The 23,277-nt window shown below is 37.4% G+C and overlaps 1 protein-coding gene across 4 annotated transcripts in view; it reads left to right on the forward strand.

Annotated features, from left to right (window-relative positions):
- LOC134208844 (E3 ubiquitin-protein ligase CBL-B-B) overlaps positions 1–23,277 on the forward strand; it is a 256,622-nt gene that overhangs the window by 212,932 nt on the left and 20,413 nt on the right. For all 4 annotated transcript variants that reach the window (XM_062684788.1, XM_062684789.1, XM_062684787.1 and 1 more), the window contains 6 exons: positions 5,331–5,477; positions 5,544–5,687; positions 5,758–5,874; positions 5,956–6,080; positions 6,163–6,284; positions 12,507–12,647. In XM_062684788.1, the coding sequence (XP_062540772.1) occupies positions 5,331–5,477; positions 5,544–5,687; positions 5,758–5,874; positions 5,956–6,080; positions 6,163–6,284; positions 12,507–12,647 (796 nt within the window). The remainder of the gene's footprint in view (positions 1–5,330; positions 5,478–5,543; positions 5,688–5,757; positions 5,875–5,955; positions 6,081–6,162; positions 6,285–12,506; positions 12,648–23,277) is intronic.

Here is a 23,277-nt window from a genome sequence, read left to right on the forward strand (position 1 = left end):
CAAGCATGCTCGTATTTTTTTGCATAGTTCCAACTCTAAGGAATCTTATTTACCATGATCCAAACGATCTTATTTATCATGATCCAAATGTTCAGAGTTCAAAACGCACCAAGGCCAAAAAACATTCCAAGAATTCTTCCGGGAGTCGCTCCAGAAATTACTCCGTGTGTTCCTAAAAGAAATTCCTCCAGAAGTTCCTCAAATAAATTCATCCATGAGTTCCTAGTAGGAATTCCTCTGCAAGTTCCTAAAAGGTATTCCTCCCGACGTTCCTGAAGTTCCTCTGGAAGTTCCTCCACTCCTCCGAAAGTTCCTTCAGGAATTCCTCCGGAAGCTCCTCCAGGAATTCCTCCGGAAGTCCCTCCACGAATTCCTCCGGAAGTCCCCCAACAAATTGCTCCGGAAGTTCCTCCAGGAATTCCTTCGGAAGTTCCTCCAGGAATTCCTTCGGAAGTTCCTACACGAATTCGTCCAGAAGTTCCTCCAGGAACTCCTCCGGAAGTTCCTCCAAGACTTCCTCCGGAAGTTCCTTCAGGAATTCCTCCGAAAGTTCCTCCAAAAAATCCTCTGGAAATTCCTCCTGGAAAACCTCCGGAAGTTACTTCAGAAAAGCCTCCAGAAATCCTCCAGAAGTTCCTCAAGTTCCTCCAGGAATTCTTCCGGAAGTTCCTCCAGCAATTCCTCCGGAAGTTTTTTCAGGATTTCCTCAAGGAAAACCTCCAGAAGTTCCTCCAGAATATCCTCTAGGAAATCCTCCAGAAATTCCTTCAGGAAATCCTCTGGAAGTCCAGAGATGAGCCATCCGTGGGCTGAAATTTTTTTTAATAAAGATAGAAAAAGGTTTTTCCAGGAAATCCTTTGGAAATTACTCCAGAAAATCCTCCAAAATTTCCTTCAGAAAATCCTCTGAAAGTTCCTTAAGGAATTCCTCCATAAGCTCCTCCGAAAGCTCCTCCACAAATTTCTCCGGAAGTTCCTTCAGAAATCTCTCTGTTAGTTCTTCCGTAATTTACTCCGGGTGTTCCTCAAAGAAATTCCTCCAGAAGTTCCTCGAAGGAATTCCTCCGGAAGTTTCTCAAAGGAATTCCTCCGGAAGTTCTTCAAAGGAATTCCTTCGCAAGGTATACGAAGAAATTTCTTGGGAAGTTTCACAAATGAATTTGTCCGAAAGTTCCTCAAAGGAACTCATCAGGAAGTTCCTCCGGAAGATCCTCAAGGGAATTCCCTCGAATCTTCCTTAAAGTAATTACTCCAGAAGTTCTTCAAGAAATTTCTCCGCAGTTTCTTAAGAAATTCCTTTAAGAATCTATTCGGAAATTCCTCGAGGATTTCTTCCGTAGCTCCAAAAAAGGTTTATCCGGAGTACCTCCAAGAATTCTTACAAAACAGACATCCTTCAATAGTTCCTTCGGAAGATCCTCCAGTAGTTCCTCCGAAAATTCCTCATCCCCCAATAAACTTCAAATTTGCAAACGATTAAGGCTCTATAAATCGTAATCAATCCAATAATGACGATGACTATATTCGAATCCGCACTAATACTAACAAAATGTTGAACCAAATTCAATATTTTGGGTCTATTTACGGACTTACTCTCCATCATAATATATTCATGGCATTTCCATATTAATTTTTCACTTATCAAAACTAGCAATTACTGAGGAATTGCTGGAAAAACGCTGAAAACTGCGTTTTTTCAAGGCCGATATTCGTATGTTCATCGAACGCATACTAACATTCGAACGTTCGGATCGAACACATACACACTCACTTGATTTTTCACTGGATCTTTTCCCATTGTTTCTTCGATTTTATCACTCCTAAAACATATTCACTAACTGAGTTTCAGATTTTTCGTCAACCTTGACTACCAATTAATTCACTTCACGCTCAAAAACTGTTGAAAACTGCTTTGCAAAAATCGAAGTGAGAGACAAATTTGACGACCGTATTGTGAATGCAATAAAATGCGGAAGACTCAAATTCACTAGCGCAATAAGTGAAATGGTGAGTACAAAATCTACGCGATGCGACTTCATTCAATCCGAACAATACAACGTATACGCCAGCCAACACGCAAACAAAGATGTGCATACACAAGAAAATAATCATCTCTTCACAGTTGCCAGATTTATTTATTGGAAAAAATCATTGCTGTTTGTCGGACTGAACAATAAAACCAAAAATAAATATTTAAAGATGTTATGTAAGCTTCTATTACATTCCAAGTGGTGTATAAAAAAATTAAACCGATAAATACCCATATATTTGATACACCATGAACATGTCTTATGATATAAAATAAACAATTCGTCAAGTCTGGCAACATTATGCATCAGCTGACATATTTTTACCACCCCATTTCCACCCACCTCAGTTGTAAACAACATTTTATTTATCGCTGCTGCATTTTTCCGTACCAATTGCATCACTATTACAAACAAGTGATACAGTCATCAATTTTCAAAACATTGTGATGGAGTCTTGAGCCTTAATATGATTCGGAACAGTTTTTGCCTCTCTTTTACCATTGTTCGTTATCTGTTGAGAGCGATTTCTGCAAACCCTGATTTTTATATTGATATATTGATTTTTTCGTGGAAATTTATTAATTTTTTGTGAAAAAAAATATTTTGTGGAAAATTTTGTAATTGTTTATTGGCAATATTGATTTTTTATGGAAGTTTTTTTTCGTGTAGTATTTTGATTTCTTTATGGAAAAATCTTTTTATAATTGTAATTTTTGCTTTTAAAAGTGTCAATTTATTTTTGTTTTGTGGAAAGCTCTTAATTGTTTATGGAAATCTGTCTATCCTTTTCCTCCTATTTTCTACTACCCTCTTCCTTATTTCTCCTTCCTTCTTTCTTATTCCTTATACTTTTTCCCTTCTTCCTACTTTTTTCTTCCTCCCTTTTTCTTCCTACTTCTTATTTCTTTCTTCTTTCTCCTTTTTTCCTCCTTCCATCTTCATTCTTCCTTTTTCCTTCTTACTTCCTCCTTCGTTCTTCTTCCTTCCTCATTATTCCTTCTTCTTTCTCCTTTCTCCCTTCTACTGTCTTATATCTTACCACTCACTTCTAACTTCTCAACATCTCGCCTCTAACTTCCTAAAAATCTTCTCTTACTTCTCACCCTTGCTTCTATTTTACTCACTACTCACTTTTCATTTCTCTCTTCTGACTATTCACTTCTTACTTATCACTGCACACATCTTACTATCCGGTACTCATTATTCACTTCTCAGTTCTAGGTGTTCAGTATTTACTTATAGCATCTCAGTTCTCATTTCACTTATTTCAGGAAACAAATTTAAATTATCCGGCCAAATGACAATCGACTATGGTCGGGGTTCTTCCAAACCGCACAAAGCGAAAATGGAAAATCACCCATTTGCTTGCACAAGTTTTCGTGTAGCAGATCCAATTGATCACACATCGTATCGGATATTATATTCCTAAATTCATATGGATTTATTTCCGTTTCAATATTATGAACAAAATATCATAAGCCAGTCAAAAAGGCGCTTGGGGCGTCTCCGCAGAACCCCGACCAAATAACCCCAAATCATATTTCAATATGTTATGAAAAGAATTTGATATTTTGGAAAAAAAATTCCATATCTCGATGGTCCCTTCAATATCGAGTAAGGAAGAGCTCACTGCAGTCACGTGAAATACGACCCGCGTAAAAATGTATGTTATCAATTCGAAGACACATTATCAATGGAAATCGTAATTGGGATTTAAAAAAATGAATGTTTAAAACATTCTCCGAACACGAGTTTACTATGATCAAAATAATCATTCTCAAAAATCATCGACACCACATTCATACCCACACGTCTATCTCTCAATTCGAAACAACTTTTCAGTTTTAATCTCATTATCCTTATACACAATTCCCAGAGCTTCCATTTATTCTGAAAAACTGTGCAGATCGCCGAGACACCCCATTTTCAATAAAAACCACATTTAACTCCCCCACCAGAACGCCAAACCAGAACAAAATGAACTGTTGGCTGCTGGCACTGTACCGCGTTGTTGTCTGTTTTTTGTAATTATTTTTCGAAACTTTTCCTTCGCTGTCTATACGCTGACATGTATAGCAAGACTCCCTACACTATAGAACAGTTGCGAATTCAACTTTTCTATAGAACCCAACATTGGTCGGTGCTCTCCATCGAATCAGGCTAAGCTTCCCTACGGATATGTTCGTTACAGGATGCAGCTGCCATACGGAGAAAGCCCTTTCGTATCGTGCGAATTGTGTCGTTACCCAGCGTCGTCGTCATCATCATCGCCGTTCGGATGCTCAGACTGCTCAATCCATGTTCGCCGGAAGTCATCCCGAGAGACGACCAACGACGACAATCCGCTTTTATTTGAATTGGACGGGGATTTTTTTTTCTGCTCCCTGCCGTCGTCGGGGTGATGCAGATATCAAATGGATTGAGCGCAACTGCTGGAAGCGCTCAACAGTCAGTGGAGAAGTGAAAGTTCATCACTCTTTCAACGGAAATTTTTCTATTGTGCCTACTGTCGTTCGGCTGGAATTAATTGATTTAGCCGAATGTCCAGAGGTGTTCGGGCGATAAACAACACAATATCATTAGCATAATTGGCTATCAACCACAAATTGCAACATTGCACCTTCAATATCAGACGTGCAATGTTGCCGGTCAACTGTGAAATTAATCTAGCTGATTGATTAACACAAATTGATTTCGCCAGAAACTTCAGATAGGATTTGTTTTAATTGATTAGCGGGACGGTACTTATAGCCCTTCACATTAAGTAGAAGACAGAAGCCACAGTTCTACGAATTAATTCGATAATCTCAACTGATGCAAATCGCAATCTAATTTAGCACGAAACCATTCCTTCAGTTATTATGGTTTCTACGGATGCATAAAACTGCTTTTGATCTTTCCATAACCTAGCCAACATAACAGACAGACAATCGTTGAAAACCTATAGGATTTTCGTGGAACAGATTTCATCTGATTATTTAATCTGAGTAAAAGTTTGGAGCTAGAGAAAACTTTTTCTAATATGACTTAAAAGTATATCAAAGCTACAAATATTGTGATATTCTGAATTTCTGGAATTCTGGAACAGAACACTAAACTGCGTGGCAGCAATGTTACAGTTACATATTTGTTCGACAAACTTATTCACGCTAAACTTGCTCAACCACATATATTTCATCGTTTAAATTCCTTGGCACGGCATGCATTTAATTAATTACACTTCACCAATTAGCCCAAAGCAACGGAAACATAACTTGTTGAGATTCTCATATACGGTCTGCCTTCTCCTCTCCTCCACAGCACGCTCGTTCCGTGGAAGTTGTTCCGGCAGGAGCTCTCACAGGTGCATCCCATCTCCTCCGGGCTGGAAGCGATGGCACTCAAAACCACCATAGACTTAACGTGCAATGATTATATATCGAATTTTGAATTCGATGTGTTTACTAGGTAAGTGGCTGCGGAACCGCAACATTGCGTAACACACATTCTAACCGGAATTCCACTTCAAAATAGGCTGTTTCAACCGTGGAATACGTTGCTGAGAAATTGGCAAATCCTAGCTGTGACGCACCCGGGCTACGTCGCCTTCCTAACGTACGACGAAGTCAAGGCACGCTTACAAAAGTATATCAATAAGGCTGGTAGTTATGTTTTCAGGTAAGAATGTCAGCTGTCGTAGCTCATGAGTAATCAAATCTAACACTGCTTTCTTTTGAACCACGCACAGATTATCCTGCACACGACTAGGTCAGTGGGCGATAGGTTACGTAACGGTGGAAGGCGACATCCTCCAAACAATTCCCCAAAACAAGTCATTATGTCAAGCTTTACTAGATGGTCATAGGTAAGTGCATCAGTCGTCATCATTTTTAAGTTTGAAAAATCCTAAACTTTACTAAATTCATTCGAAATCTTACCCAAACAGGGAAGGTTTCTACCTCTACCCGGACGGAAAGCCGCAAAATCCCGATCTCTCGTTTGCCGTGCAGAGTCCCCTGGAGGATCACATAACGGTGACGCAGGAGCAGTACGAGCTGTACTGTGAGATGGGTAAGTTCGAGCCGACTCGTAAAACAAAACGAACCGCCATGAATCAAGGGTCTGAAAATGAGAATTTGTTTGTTTCGCACAGGGAGCACCTTCCAGCTGTGTAAAATTTGTGCCGAAAACGACAAGGACATCAGGATTGAACCTTGCGGGCATTTGCTGTGTACGCCTTGCCTGACGGCGTGGCAGGTCGACTCGGAAGGACAGGTGAGTGCTTTTCGTACAAGGATTGAATAACGGCGAAACATGTTATATAATGGATTCTGGTTTTAATTATGCGTCGAATATTTGAATAATTATCTTAAAAAGATCGATAATTGAGGTTTCAGTTTTCATTCTATTTGCACTTAGTACTCAGCATAGAAGGCTTCTGTTGCAAATATATCGTGTAATCGTCCCCTCTAGTTCTTGGCTGGAACAAAAATTTGAAGAAAATCGATTGAAATCCACTTCAAAACAAAAACAAAATGCATGGAGTGAAAAAAAGAATCTTAACTTATCTTAATTTAATTATGTTGCATAATTCGGAAGAATTTCCTAAGGAAAATATTTCAAGGAAAAAATTCTGAGCAAACTCGGAAGAACTTCCAAAGGAAATAAGGAAGAATTTGCCAAGAAAATTTAGAACAGTTTCCTTAGAAAATTTGAAAGAATTTTCGAAAAGAATTTCGGAAGAATATCCCAAAGAAATTCAATTTTCCAAGCCATTCCCAAGCAACTTCGAAGAAATTTTCCAAGGACATTCGAAAGAAATTCCCAAGAAAATTCGAAGAAATTTCCCGAGGAAATTCGAAGGAAATTCTCAAGGAAATTCGATGGTGTTCCCCAAAGAAATTCGAAAGAATCTCCCAAGAAAATTCGAAAGAATTTCCCAAGGAACTTTGAAGGAATTTCCCAAGCAAATTCGGAAAATATTTCCAAGCAAATTCGAAGGAATTTCCCAAGAAAATTCGAAGGAATTTCCCAAGGAAATTCAAAAGAATTTCCCAAGGAAATTCAAAAGAATTTCCCAAGGAAATTCGAAGGAAATTCCCAAGGAAATTCGAAGAAATTTCCCAAGGAAATTCGAAGGAATTTCCCAAGGAAATTCAAAGGAATTTCCCAAGGAAATTCGAAGGAATTTCCCAAGGAAATTCGAAGGAATTTCCCAAGGAAATTCGAAGGAACTTCCCATCGAAATTCGAAGGAATTTCCCATCGAAATTCGAAGGAATTTCCCAAGGAAATTCGAAGGAATTTCCCAAGGAAATTCGAAGGAATTTCCCAAGGAAATTCGAAGGAATTTCCCAAGGAAATTCGAAGGAATTTCCCAAGGAAATTCGAAGGAATTTCCCAAGAAATTCGAAGGAATTTCCCAAGGAAATTCGAAGGAATTTCCCAAGGAAATTCGAAGGAATTTCCCAAGGAAATTCGAAGGAATTTCCCAAGAAATTCGAAGGAATTTCCCAAGGAAATTCGAAGGAATTTCCAAGGAAATTCGAAGGAATTTCCCAAGGAAATTCGAAGGAATTTCCCAAGGAAATTCGAAGGAATTTCCAAGGAAATTCGAAGGAATTTCCCAAGGAAATTCGAAGGAATTTCCCAAGGAAATTCGAAGGAATTTCCCGAGGAAATTCAAAGGAATTTCCCAAGGAATTTCGAAGGAATTTCCAAGCAAATTCGAAGGAATTTCCCAAGGAAATTCGAAGGAATTTCCCAAGGAAATTCGAACGAATTTCCCAAGGAAGTTCGAAGGAATTTCCCAAGGAAGTTCGAAGGAATTTCCCAAGGAATTTCGAAGGAATTTCCAAGCAAATTCGAAGGAATTTCCCAAGGAAATTCGAAGGAATTTCCCAAGGAAATTCGAACGAATTTCCCAAGGAAGTTCGAAGGAATTTCCCAAGGAAGTTCGAAGGAATTTCCCGAGGAAATTCGAAGGAATTTCCCAAGGAAATTCGAAGGAATTTCCCAAGGAAATTCGAAGGACTTTCCCAAGGAAATTCGAAGGACTTTCCCAAGAAAATTCGAAGGAATTTCCCAAGGAAATTCGAAGGAATTTCCCAAGGAAATTGGAAGGAATTTCCCAAGGAAATTGGAAGGAATTTCCCAAGGAAATTGGAAGGAATTTCCCAAGGAAATTCGAAGGAATTTCCAAGGAAATTCGAAGGAATTTCCCAAGGAAATTCGAAGGAATTTCCCAAGGAAATTCGAAGGAATTTCCCAAGGAAATTCGAAGAATTTCCCAAGGAAATTCGAAGGAATTTCCCAAGGAAATTGAAGGAATTTCCAAGGAATTCGAAGGAATTTCCCAAGGAAATTGAAGGAATTTCCAAGGAAATTGAAGGAATTTCCCAAGGAATTGAAGGAATTTCCCAAGGAAATTCGAAGGAAGTTCCCAAGGAAATTCGAAGGAATGTCCCAAGGAAATTCGAAGGAATTTCCGAAGGAAAGTCGAAGGAATTTCCCAAGGAAATTCGAAGGAATTTCCAAGGAAATTCGAAGGAATTTCCCAAGGAAATTCGAAGGAATTTCCCAAGGAAATTCGAAGGAATTTCCCAAGCAAATTCGAAGGAATTTCCAAGGAAATTCGAAGGAATTTCCCAAGGAAATTCGAAGGAATTTCCCAAGGAAATTCGAAGGAATTTCCCAAGGAAATTCGAAGGAATTTCCCAAGGAAATTCGAAGGAATTTCCCAAGGAAATTCGAAGGAATTTCCCAAGGAAATTCGAAGGAATTTCCCAAGGAAATTCGAAGGAATTTCCCAAGGAAATTCGAAGGAATTTCCCAAGGAAATTCGAAGGAATTTCCCAAGGAAATTCGAAGGAATTTCCCAAGGAAATTTCGAAGGAATTTCCCAAGGAAATTTCGAAGGAATTTCCCAAGGAAATTTCGAAGGAATTTCCCAAGGAATTTCGAAGGAATTTCCCAAGGAAATTCGAAGGAATTTCCCAAGGAAATTCGAAGGAATTTCCCAAGGAAATTCGAAGGAATTTCCCAAGGAAATTCGAAGGAATTTCCCAAGGAAATTCGAAGGAATTTCCCAAGGAAATTCGAAGGAATTTCCAAGGAAATTCGAAGGAATTTCCCAAGGAAATTCGAAGGAATTTCCCAAGGAAATTCGAAGGAATTTCCCAAGGAAATTCGAAGGAATTTCCCAAGGAAATTCGAAGGAATTTCCCAAGGAAATTCGAAGGAATTTCCCAAGGAAATTCGAAGGAATTTCCAACGGAAATTCGAAGGAATTTCCCAAGGAAATTCGAAGGAATTTCCCAAGGAAATTCGAAGGAATTTCCCAAGGAAATTCGAAGAATTTCCCAAGGAAATTCGAAGGAATTTCCCAAGGAAATTCGAAGGAATTTCCCAAGGAAATTCGAAGGAATTTCCCAAGGAAATTCGAAGGAATTTCCCAAGGAAATTCGAAGGAATTTCCCAAGGAAATTCGAAGGAATTTCCAAGGAAATTCGAAGGAATTTCCCAAGGAAATTCGAAGGAATTTCCCAAGGAAATTCGAAGGAATTTCCCAAGGAAATTCGAAGGAATTTCCCAAGGAAATTCGAAGGAATTTCCCAAGGAAATTCGAAGGAATTTCCCAAGGAAATTCGAAGGAATTTCCCAAAGGAATTCGAAGGAATTTCCCAAGGAAATTCGAAGGAATTTCACAAGAAAAATCGAAGGAATTTGCCAAGATAAATCGAAGGAATTTCCCAATAAAATTCGAAGCAATTTTCCAAGGAAATTCGAAGGAAGTTCCAAGAAATTCGAAGGAATTTCCATGAAATTCGAAGGAATTTCCCAAGGAAATTCGAAGGAATTTCCAAGGAAATTCGAAGGAATTTCCAAGGAAATTTGAAGGAATTTCCCAAGGAAATTAGAAGGAATTTCAAAGGAAATTCGAAGGAATTTCCCAAGGAAATTCGAAGGAATTCCCCAAGGAAATTCGTAGGAATTTCTCAAGGAAATTCGAAGGAATTTCCCAAGGAAATTCGAAGGAATTTCCCAAGGAAATTCGAAGGAATTTCCCAAGGAAATTCGAAGGAATTTCCCAAGGAAATTCGAAGGAATTTCCCAAGGAAATTCGAAGGAATTTCCCAAGTAATTTCAAAGGAATTTCCCAAGGAAATTCGAAAAAAATTTGCAAGGAAATTTGAAAGGATTTCCCAAGGAAATCCGAAGGAATTTTTCAAGAAAATCCGAAGGAATTTCCCAAGGAAATCCGAAGAAATTTCCCAAGGAAATCCGAAGAAATTTCCCAAGGAAATTCGAAGGAATTTCCCAAGGAAATTCGAAGGAATTTCCCAAGGAAATTCGAAGGAATCTCCCGAGGAAATTCGAAGGAAATTCCCAAGAAATTCGAAGGAATTTCCCAAGGAAATTCGAAGGAATTTCCCAAGGAAATTCGAAGGAATTTCCCAAGGAAATTCGAATGAAATTTCCCAAGAAAATTCGAAGGAATTTCCCAAGGAAATTTGAAAGAATTTCCCAAGGAAATTTGAAGGAATTTACCAAGAAAATTCGAATGAATTTCCCAAGGAAATTCGAAGGAATTTCCAAATGAAATTCGAAAGAAGTTCCCGAAGAAATTCGAAAGAAGTTCCCAAGGAAATTCGAAGGAATTTCCCAAGGAAATTTGAAGGAATTTCCCAAGGAAATTTGAAGGGATTTCCCTTCGGAAATTCGAAGGAATTTCCCAAGGAAATTCGAAGGAATTTCACAAAGAAATTCGAATGAATTTCCCAAGGATATTCGAAGGAATTTCCCAAGGAAATTCGAAGGAATTTCCCAAGGAAATTCGAAGGAATTTCCCAAGGAAATTCGAAGAATTTCCCAAGAAATTCAAAGGAATTTCCCAAGGAAATTCGAAGGAATTTCCCAAGGAAATTCGAAGGAATTTCAAGGAAATTCGAAGGAATTTCCCAAGAAATTCGAAGGAATTTCCCAAGGAAATTCGAAGGAATTTCCCAAGGAAATTCGAAGGAATTTCCAAGGAAATTCGAAGGAATTTCCCAAGAAATTCGAAGGAATTTCCCAAGGAAATTCGAAGGAATTTCCCAAGGAAATTCGAAGGAATTTCCCAAGGAAATTCGAAGGAATTTCCCAAGGAAATTCGAAGGAATTTCCAAGGAAATTCGAAGGAATTTCCCAAGGAAATTCGAAGGAATTTCCCAAGGAAATTCGAAGGAATTTCCAAGGAAATTCGAAGAAATTTCCCAAGGAAACTCGAAGAAATTTCCCAAGGAAATTCGAAGAAAGGAATTTTCCAAGGAAATTTGAAGGAATTTCCCAAGGAAATTCGAAGGAATTTCAAGGAAATTCGAAGGAATTTCCCAAGGAAATTCGAGGAATTTCCCAAGAAAATTTTGAAGGAATTTCCCAAGGAAATTTCGAAGGAATTTCCCAAGGAAATTTCGAAGGAATATCCCAAGGAAATTTCGAAAGAATTTCCCAAGGAAATTTCGAAGGAATTTCCCAAGGAAATTCGAAGGAATTTCCCAAGGAAATTCGAAGGAGTTTCCCAAGAAAATTTTGAAGGAATTTCCCAAGAAAATTCGAAGGAATTTCCCAAGAAAATTTTAAAGGAATTTCCCAAGGAATTTCAAACGAATTTCCCAAGGAAATTCGAAGGAATTTCCCAAGAAAATTTTGAAGGAATTTCCCAAGGAATTTCAAAGGAATTTTCCAAGGAAATTCGAAGGAATTTCCCAAGAAAATTCGAAGGAATTTCCCAAGGAAATTCGAAGGAATTTCCCAAGGAAATTCGAAGGAATTTCCCAAGGAAATTCGAAGGAATTTCCCAAGGAAATTCGAAGGAATTTCCCAAGGAAATTCGAAGGAATTTCCCAAGGAAATTCGAAGGAATTTCCCAAAGAAATTCGAAGGAATTTCCCAAGGAAATTCGAAGGAATTTCCCAAGGAAATTCAAAGGAATTTCCCAAGGAAAGGCATAAACTTCAATATGATGTATAATACACGGTAAAGTCAAGTTCTTCAAAGCATATTTTGGCAAAATACTTAAAATAGCTACAGCGCCATCAGCGTTCTAGTACTTATGTTTCTACTGATCTGGTAGATCCGCATGCAATGTAACTACCTTTCTCGCATTTAGCTAAGACACCAACCATTAATTTTGATGCAAAGCACTATTTTCTTCATAAATGTTGAATACAATGACCGATCGTTATCATATTCAATAGTGATCAATGAGGCTTTGCTCCCTGTCATAAGCAACGACACTTCAAAGCTCTATATTGAAGGGCCTATCGATGAAGGAAGAGATCGAGGAATGGAAGCCATTGTAACGAAGCCTTTTGTTCCATGAGCTCATGGCAAATTATTTTAAAAAGTCCTGCCTATATTTTATTGTGGGTTTATTTGTATCTCAGTATAAAGTTTAATATAGTATCTTAAATTATTTATTTCCATATGTAATACCAAATATTCTGTCTATTCACAGGGCTGTCCGTTCTGCCGGGCGGAAATCAAGGGCACCGAGCAAATTGTGGTGGACGCATTCGACCCCAGGCGGCAGCACAATCGCAACTCGGCCAACGGGCGGCAGCAGCTACAGAACGACGACCACGACGACGACATTGAGGTACTGTGAACGCACGCACCCCACGCCCAATAATGTACACAAACCAGCAAAACCCCGTCATCCTCTATCTGCATTCTACCCAGCCTCCGAAATCCACAGCATTTAACCACCCTATTTGTCTGTTTTTGCTCGCCTAAATTTGCTATCTATACCTTCCTATGTTCACTATTTTGGCTGCTCTTTGTGCTTGTTGCAAGTTTTACTCCTCTAGATTAGAAACGCGAGAAAGACCCATCACTGCGACCCTTGCATTCGACATTGCAAATTGTGATTTTGTTTTCCCAGTCCAATGTAACACAACCCATTAATGGGGCAACTCCATCGCTAGTTCAAAAGCACGGGAAACTCACCTAACGTTGGCATTAGAGTAGCATTTTCTCATTAGACTGTCGTTATAGTTTCAGTAGCTTTACCTTCATTTCCGACCATTTCCATCTAATGACTGTATGTATATTCTAGAGTTTTAGCAATATAAAGCTGAACATGTGTATTACGTTGTCGAATTGTGAGATGTGTTTTATACACCGATAGTTTTTAGTTTTATGTTTTTATACATCCGACTAGATAGATACTTAAAATAAAAACAATTATTTATTCGTCACCTTCAGTTCGTTTACTGCTGAGGGCAACCGCTGCTGGATGATATTTTCTAGTTTCAAAACGAAACCCCAGTTATAACTTTAAAAAATAAACTGATTCCAGTGCATAGGGCTTGATTCTTTGATAAATCAGTAGTTAGTGAAAATAAAGACAATTTTCAATTTTCACAAGATTATGTTTTGGTGACCCTAAATCTCTATACATATCTTGAAAAGGATATGACAGAAATAATGTCAAATACTTACATCTTTAGAAAAAAAAGTCAATTCATAATTTTCAATCAAAAACTGCCATATATGTTTCCACAGTAGTTTATGAATCTGAAATATTCCCGAAATAAGATTCCTATCACTTTTTTACGGTGAATAATAGTTTTAAATGAATTTGTCATCAATTAAAGTCACTTCCTATTTAATTTAGCGCAAACATTCTAGTTTGGATAATTTGTAATTGAGGAATAAAATAATATAGTAAAAAAAGGTTTATAGAAATAACAGCTGATTTTGAGCACAAAGTATAGAGATTCTGAATACCAAACCCGATCGTTTTATTTAAAATTAGTTTTCATTTTCACTAACTATAGTCCAATGCATCCATAAGACTTTGTATGAGTTCATTTGGCTGTAACAAATATTATTTTGAAATCTTGTGCTAGTGCTGTTCGATTCACAGGTGAGAAAACAAAATAATTTTGAAATGGATTTCTCGAAAAATGTTGAAGAACTTCACATTTTCTATTGAAGTTTTATAATTTTTACTGAAATTTTATCAAAACAACAATTTTAATGTTTAATGTAGGGGAAGGTGGTCGGTTGGATGGATGGATTATGGATTATTATCAAATCTAAAAATCTAAACTGATTTTTTTTTTCGCAAAAAGTCATTAAAAAGTTTTTCTTTTTTCCAACATTTGCTTAGTAAAACAATCGAAAAGGTAAATTTATTTTGTATTTGCAAAGTAAATTTACTCTATTCTATAATTCGAAATTTTAGCGTTTACAATTAATCTTTTGTTTTCACTTTTCAAAATGGTCACTAATTTCGGTTGCCGGCATCCAAACATGGTCGGTTTTCTGCACCCCATTTTACAAGGGTATCAAGACAATTGCCTAATTTCAGTTTGTACAGCTCATAAAAAAATCAACTCCTCAGCTTATTTTTCGTCGCAAGCAAAAATCCAGATTGTCGCCTAAGAAAAATCTACCCCCAAAGAAAAAGCTACTTTGATATTTTTGAAAATTTGACCACCGCGTGGTTGATCGTGATAATGCTTTGATAGCACGTGCTTTGGAAAATAATTACGAAAATTGACATTTTGTTGCAAGGCACAATATAATGTACTTAAACACAACACTTGATACAGAAGCAACGCGAAACTGTCATTTTAATTATTCCAGCTTTGGTGCGTCGACAGGCTTGTCCTTAAACCTTAAACGTAATTAATTTACACAAAAAAAAATCATGATAGGGGAACGGTTCGCCACTTTATCTCATAGCTCCTGTTTCCATCCCATCACAAACAAAGCAATGGAAATGAATTTGTTTTGTTTATTATTATTGTGATTTTTTTCAGCAGTGAGCACACATGTTGACAAAAGGAAGCGACGAATTTGGTGCCGTATTTCTTTGTTTAGCGATGAGATGGATATACAGTGACCGGCATAATAAAAAGCCCACTCGCCGATTTTCATACAAAATGGTCAACTTTGGAGATCTAGATCTCGATTGCATTTGAACCAATTTTGCTGAAAATTTGATCAGAGCTCAGATATAACTTGAATTTTACCACACCTGAGTTTCGACCATATTGATTCATAGGGTAAAAAATTATTGCGGTAATACCAAGATGAATTTAGCATAGAATAGCATAGCATAGCGTAGTTACGGTGTACTTCGTAGATTGGACACTAGTGATACTCATGTTTTTCTTTTGAAATCCTTATCCAGATTGCTATCAGAAATCACGGTGGGCGTGGTCCTCCGTTCTCAATCTAGGATAAAAATCACAAAAGCATGAGAATTACTACTCCTGGCCACGCCCATCTTCACCGTAACTTGGGAGGGGAAGGAAGTGTTGATGTAGTACTTACTTAACGAGAGGCCCCCGACTCAGCGACACCCTCATAAGTACCACGGAGTTGGATATTGGGGAAGGTATTCGTTGGGTCAGGATTTGCCTGTAGCTGGCAATATGACCGTGGTAGATCTTACACCGTAACACACCACGCAAAGGTGTCTACCCAGCGTTACGGGGCGGTAATACCAAGATGAATTTTTTGACAAAAATTTATTTTTTAAATATCTAGAATTCTATAGATTGTAAACTGATGACTTATTCAGCAAAAACGTGTATTTTGGCAATACAAAAAAGTTTGCGGAATATACTTGTACACTACAAGTTGTAGTTTTCAATCTTCTTATATATAAAAATGAAATGGTCTGTGTTCGTATCCGCATAACTCGAAAACGGCTGGATGGATGTTTTTCATTTCTTCAGCAGAAACATTCGTTATAGTTTCCGACGGGTTTATATTATATTTCCTCATGCGAAATTTACGAATTAGGTTGAGTAAATCGTGAAAAACTAAAACATGATTTTGTATGGGAATCTTTGCATGGGCAGTTGAAAACGCACATTTTCGCCTACTATGCAGGACAACGTCTGCCGGGTCGACTAGTGTCTTATAAAATCAATTTTTTGCCAAAAAAAATCGTTTTGGTATTACCGCGATAATTTTTTACGCTATGAATCAATATGGCCGAAACTCAAGTTTGGTAAAAGTTATATCTGAGCTCTGGTTAAATTTTCAGCAAAATTGGTTCACACGCAATCGAGATCTAGATCTCCAAAGTTCTCACGGTACGTACACTGAGATGGAGATCGGAACATTTCCCCTATTTTCAGTCAGAACGCCTTCAGTTAATATTTTTTCGTTTTTAATGTTTTAATTGGAGTGCCGACAACCACCTTTTTCTAAACGGCATAAAACCAGCACCTAACAAAATTATTATTTACAAATTTCTAAAAGATAAAATAAATCAAATTTCTTTACCAGTTATTAGCTTATGTCTATAGGCTATAGGCAAATATCACCACTTTGTTCAATGGGGGCGGTTCTTTCGTCAGTGCTGCCACCTGGAAAAGTTTCGAGAAAAAGTATAATCACGAAAATTTGACATGGCATGATATAGGAAATGAGGTTTAAAATGCCTCTAGAATGTTATTTTTTTTAGTCATACAATGTTTAGTTTGTGAGGTTAGAACTTCAACAATCTTAGGCATTAACTGCTTATTCGAAAAAATATAAAAAACGAGATATCAATTCTATTTTGCGTACTTTCAAAATTCTAACCCCTTGAACCAAGAATTTTTGAAAACCATCTCTAATTTTTGTTTTATAACAAAAATATACTTTTTTCAACTTAAACTAAACCTATTTTATACTAAGGGTACAAGGAGTTAATCGTTGCAATAGAAGATTGCAACGATTTTTGTCTAAAATTGGAAATTATTTTGTTGGACATTTGTTGCAATGTCTCAATATTAGAAATTCTATGAAGTTCATTGGTACTATACCACGGAGGCAACTTCAGAATCATTTTCAAAATTTTATTTTGAATCCTCTGGAGTGCCTTCTTTCTGGTATTGCAGCAACTAGCCCATATTGGCACAGCATACAACATGGCAGGTCTAAAAATTTGTTTGTAAATCAAAAGTTTGTTCTTAAGACAAAGTTTTGATTTTCTGTTTATAAGTGGATATAGGCACTTAATATATTTGTTACATTTGGCTTGAAGGCCTTCAATGTGATTTTTAAAAGTTAATTTTGATCTAGCAGAAGTCCTAAATATTTAGCTTCATAGACCACTTAATTGAAACCCCATTCATAGTGACAATATGTCTGCTAGAAGGTTTCAAATAAGAAGCTCTCGGCGTATGTGGGGAAAATATCAGCTGAGTTTTGGAGGCATTCGGGGAAATTTTCTTTTTTTGCAAGTAAGTGGAGAAAATATCCAAACTTTTTTGCAATCTACTACAAATGACACGAAGGCTTCGCCCTTTGGCTGAAAGGCCCGTGTCATCTGCAAACAAAGATTTTTGACACCCTGGTGGTAAATCAGGTATGTCAGAAGTAAAAATGTTATACAATATGGGCCCCAGTGTGCTGCCTTGGGGGACACCAGCCCTTACAGGTAATCTATCAGATTTAGAATTCTGATAGTTTACCTGCAGTGAGCGATCTGATAAATAATTTTGGATCAGTTTAATGATGTATAGAGGAAAATTAAAATTCATCAATTTTACAATCAAACCTTCATGCCAAACACTGTCAAATGCTTTCTCTATATCAAGAAGAGCAACTCCAGTCGAATATCCTTCAGATTTGTTGAGCCGAATTAAGTTCGTAACTCTTAATAACTGATGAGTGGTTGAATGCCCATGGCGAAAACCAAATTGCTCATCAGCAAAAATAGAATTATCATTAATATGAACCATCATTCTATTTAAAATAATCTTTTCAAACAGTTTGCTTATTGAAGAAAGCAAACTGATTGAATGATAACTAGAAGTCTCAGCTGGATTTTTGTCCGGCTTCAAAATTGGAACAACTTTGGCGTTTTTCCATTTATCTGGAAAGTATGCCAATTGAAAACATTTGTTAAATAAATTAACCAAAAAGGATAAAGAGTTCTCAGGAAGTTTTTTGATAAGTATGTAGAAAATACCATCATCACCCGGGGCTTTCATATTTTTAAATTTTCTAGTAATAGATCTCACTTCATCCAAATTGGTTCCTAACGAAGGGTCAAAAACATTCTCTTGATTGAGAATGTCTTCGAAGCTCCGTGTAACCTGATCCTCAATTGGACTAGTGAGACCTAGACTAAAATTATGGGCACTCTCGAACTGCTGAGCAAGTTTTTGAGCCTTTTCGCCATTTGTTAATATAATTTTATTTCCCTCTTTAAGCGCTGGAATTGGCTTTTGAGGTTTTTTAAGAATTTTCGTTAATTTCCAAAAGGGTTTCGAACTGGGATCCAACTTCGAGACATTATTCTCAAAGTTGGTATTTCTCAGAATAGCGAAACGTTTTTAATTTCATTTTGCAAATCTCGCCAAATAACTTTCAACGCGGGATCGCGAGTTCTTTGGTATTGCCTTCTTCTCACATTTTTAAGACGGATCAGTAGCTGAAGATCGTCGTCAATAATAATGGAGTTGAATTTAACTTCACATTTCGGAATTGCAATGCCTCTGGCTTCGACAATTAAATTTGTCAAAGATACGAGCGCATTGTCAATATCACTTTTGGTATCCAAAGGAATATTAACATCAAAATTCCTATCGATATATGTTTTATATAAATCCCAATCAGCTCTATGATAATTAAAAGTAGAGCTGATTGGATTGTAAATGGCTTCTTGTGAGATTTCAAATGTCACAGGAAGGTGATCAGAGTCAAAGTCAGCATGAGTTACCAATTGGCCACACAGCTGACTTGAATCCGTTAAAACTAAATCAATTGTAGAAGGATTTCGACTGGAAGAAAAACAAGTAGGGCCATTGGGATATTGAATAGTATAATATCCCGCAGAACAATCTTCAAATAAAATGTTGCCGTTGGAATTGCTTTGAGCATTATTCCATGAACGGTGTTTGGCATTGAAGTCACCAATTACGAAGAATTTTGATTTGTTGCGAGTCAGAAATTTAAGATCAGCTTTCAACAAATTCTTTTGCTGCCCATTGCATTGAAAAGGCAAGTAGGCTGCAATGAAGGAAAATTGTCCAAAATTTGTTTCAACAGAAACTCCCAAGGTTTCAAAAACTTTGGTTTCAAACGAAGAAAATAATTTATGTTTGATACGTCTATTAATGACAATGGCGACCCCACCACAGGCGCTGTCAAGACGATCATTTCTGTAGATAAAATAGTTTGGATCTCTTTTAATGGAGAGTCCTGGTTTTAAATACGTTTCAGTTATAATGGCAATATGCACATTATGAACTGAAAGGAAGTTGAATAATTCATCTTCCTTACCCTTTAGAGAGCGGGCATTTCAATTTAGAACTTTCACACAATTATTTGGATCCATTGAAACGGAGTCCGATAACATTTTTTTGTGTGTACTTTATACCAACCTGAACAGCTTCAGGAATGGTATTTGCTTTGAACATTGCATCAATCATGTGATGCAATTGTTCAGTTAAAAAATCAAAATCGGAAGCACTCATGCTACCTGAATCGGCAACATGACCTTCATTTTCCGTTGGGACATGGGTATAAACCTCATTTTGAGAAGAGAAATTTTGTCTACCAGCAGCGATGTTTGCATACGTAGGTACATTGGAAAAATTGGAATTTACTGAAGTGCTTGCTACCCGTTGACGAGCGGCAAAATTTGTTTGTGAATTGTGGTGGGTATGAATTGCTCGACCGGTAACCGGTTTCGAAATTTGAGCGTTTGAAAATTTCTACCCGTCGAATCTGGGATCCGATTGGAATTTCCGTCATCAATTTTGCACGGAATTCAAAACTTTTTGCGTGAAGGGCATTCCCAGAAATTGGATTTATGATTGCCCCACAGTTTGCGCACTTAAATTTATTGGAATCTTCTCTCACAGGACATGCGTCCTTGGCGTGAGAGGTTCCACCACAAATCATGCATTTAGCATCCATGTGACAATGTTTGGTTCCATGACCCCACTTTTGGCACTTACGGCACTGGGTAGGGTTTTGGAAATTTCCAGGCCTGCGGAAATGTTCCATGTAACACGGACATGAGACATAATACAGGCCTTTTTCCAAACTTTTCATATTATTTAGTTCACTTTTGTTAAAATGAACTAAATAAAATTCTTGAGAAATGCCCTCGGGAAGTACCAGAATGGGATTTCTGTTTTCATCTTAATTACTTGGACTGGTGAAAATCCAAGTAATTGAGAAATTTCAATTTTAATCTCATCCAGTGATTTGTCATCACTGGGGAGACCTTTCAAGACGACTTTGAACAATCGCTCAGTTTTGTCGTCGTATGTGAAGAATTTATGGCGCTTCTCAGTCAAATAGTGAAGAAGACGTTTGCGATCGTCAAAGGATCCCGGCAAAACGCGGCAGTCACCCTTCCTAGCAATCTGAAATGAAACCTTGATCCCCTGAAGGTTACTCAAGATTTCATTCCGAAAGCCAGAAAACTCGGCAACAGATACCACAATTGGCGGAATCCTTTGTTTCTTCGCATGAATCGAATCACCTGGGCTAAAGGTAGATTCGATTTGCTCAATTTCATCATTAATCAAATCGAACTGATTGCTCAGTTCGATAGGAGAAGAAACAATGTCAACATTAGATTTAGAAGGAATATCTGAAGTCTCCAGCTTCCTTCTATTTTTCCGCGCTTGGGCAGGACGGTCTTGAAACCTTGTTTCTTTGAAGGAAGTGGAGAATTCAGAGACTCCCCCTTCCTCTTGTTTTTGTTAATACTCATTGCTGAGCGTGGAGACGTGACCTTCTAAGAGGTTTTTTCCCAGAACGGTGTCCCTGCAGGATTACCACCGCTTGTCGGAATTTTCCTTCCGCAAACGGGTCCAACGTAAAACGAAGGCACGGGTCCTTGCAAAGATCGTAACGGGATCAGTGGGTACAAATAGCGCTAAGAAGCACCGTTGAGTATTAAAAACTTCCTTCCGCAAAGAGAGAAAGAACCGCACAGCACGAAAGCACGATGCGGTCTGACAAAAATATACTTCATTTTCTATACCACACCGTATGAAATTTCAATGATTCTACTTTTTCTCTCGATGACAGCTGGCGGTTTTCTCCTCCCCTATTGGGCGATTCTTATGAACCAAGAACAAAAGGGTACTGACAACCGACCACCTTTCCCTATTGATTATTTTCGCACATAGTTTCTACGGCATGAAGCGTTTCATCGAATAAACTCAACGAAAGGTTTGATGTCCGAGAGGTGCCATGAGGTGAGAAAGTGCATCGAATAAACTTTCCAAAGGTTTTGACGTTTGGGAGATGCCAAAATTCATCTTCATCTTTATCATCTTAGGTGTTTTCCTAATCGATTCGTTTTGGGATCCGCAAGGTTTGTATATACAAAAAGTTATTGAATTTAACGGGAAAATGTAAAATAAAATCATTAGAATACAATTTTGAGTCAGCTATTGAGGAAATCAAAACAAACACACGGAAATTGATCTAGATTGCGGTGCTGCAAATAGTTTATTGTGACATTTGCAACACCCGGGCAAATTTGGGTTTTTTTTCGCTAGTTTGAAATAAACTCAATGTAGGGAGAAGGGTTCATTTTGGTACCTCCCAAACGACAAATCCTTTGTTAAGTTCATTCAGTGCACTGACCTATGGGGCAGTGCATAGGTTCATTATTTGACTTTTGAGCGGTACCGAAATTTATTTTGAATGAACTCGATGTATGCAAGAGTGTTCATTTTTAGTGAACAGCGCACCGCTCAAACGTCATTGTGTTCATTCGATGCACCTCCCCATTGAAATTAAACCGATGTAAGAAGTGTCTCTTCTTTCTAAGCGAGTTCGCTACAAAAAAATTATTTAGCATTCAGACGTCAAAACTTTAGTGTAGTTCATTTGTTCCCCTGTCCCGCAAAGTTCAATCACCATCAAATGAACTCAAATGAACGTTTGGGGTCTATGCATAGGTTCATTATATGATGTTTGAGATGCATCGAAACTCATTTCAAATAAACTCCGGTACCGCTCAAACATCAAATAAAAGACTCGCGTTCAGCCCCTCAGGGCAGCACAACAAATCAACTGCACGGAGGTTTGACTTAAACGATGCCGAAAATTGTTTAAAATTAACGCGATCTATTCCATTTAATTCCACTACTTTATTATACCTTTGACAGATACGTATTTCGACCACAACAGTAAGGCCATCTTCAGTGTATCGTACTTGACTCGACAAGTCGACAAGTCGAGTCAAGTACGAGACACTGGAGAAGGCCTTACTGTTGAGGTCGAAATACGTGTCTGTCAAAGGTAAATACTCGTCTTATGACAAGTGATGAATACATTTCAGTACCGTTGAGAAGTACAAATTATAATTTGGTTCATTTTGTGCAATTTCCAATACATTTTTTTCGGGCATACAAAATTCCCATGCTTGTTATGGGATTAAAGATGAGTTTTCTATTTGATGTTAAGCCTGTTTATAAAAAAACTCTTTTTCTATAATTTCAAATCAATTTCGGTCCAACTCGAACGTTAAATAATGAACTTGTCTTATGGGGCTTGAGTGCCGAAAAGAAATATTTTCTTTATGTCGTTGAAGTTTTGTTTGTTTTTGTTGTTAATGAAGTTTAACACCATTCAAATGTCAAATGAACTCATACAAAGTCCTACTTGGAAAGGAAAAAAAAAACTATTGAAACAGCAGTACTACTCGATTATCCGTTGTGTGGTGAAACACAGATGCTGTAAAACCTTATGGATCAGTACACCAATTAAATTGAAAGAAAAGTTCATTTTATGCTCTGTCCCATGCTAATATTCATTTTCATTCTTCAAATTCTCATGTGTTGCCAAATTATCTGTGACAAAATCAATTTACTATATTCTTCCAATAAGCCTGGCTTTAGTTCATAAAAAAATCTAAAAAAATCATCATCGGACGAGATGATGAGAGGCTAACAGTTTTGCACGATTATGAGAAAAAGCATCTAAATCAGTAAAGAAAAACTGAATAATTTGTAAAATTCTAGGCTAAAATTCTAAATAATGTGATCGAGAAGATAGGGAGATAATGTTTCTAGTTAGATGCTTTTGTAGATTTTTAATGTATAAAAATATCAAAGGGTGCACTTAAAAAAATGTTAGCAAAGTATGCATGTCTGTATGAAAAAATAAAACAAAAAATAGCCATTTTGTGCATGCATTCGCGTTACGTAGGATAGTCATACGAGGGATTGAAACATCGAATCATAAACATTCAGTTTTCCGGACCAATCATATCACCCTGCAAATTTCATACTCAA

Source organism: Armigeres subalbatus, chromosome 2 (assembly GCF_024139115.2).
Source record: "Armigeres subalbatus isolate Guangzhou_Male chromosome 2, GZ_Asu_2, whole genome shotgun sequence".
NCBI lineage: Eukaryota > Metazoa > Arthropoda > Insecta > Diptera > Culicidae > Armigeres > Armigeres subalbatus.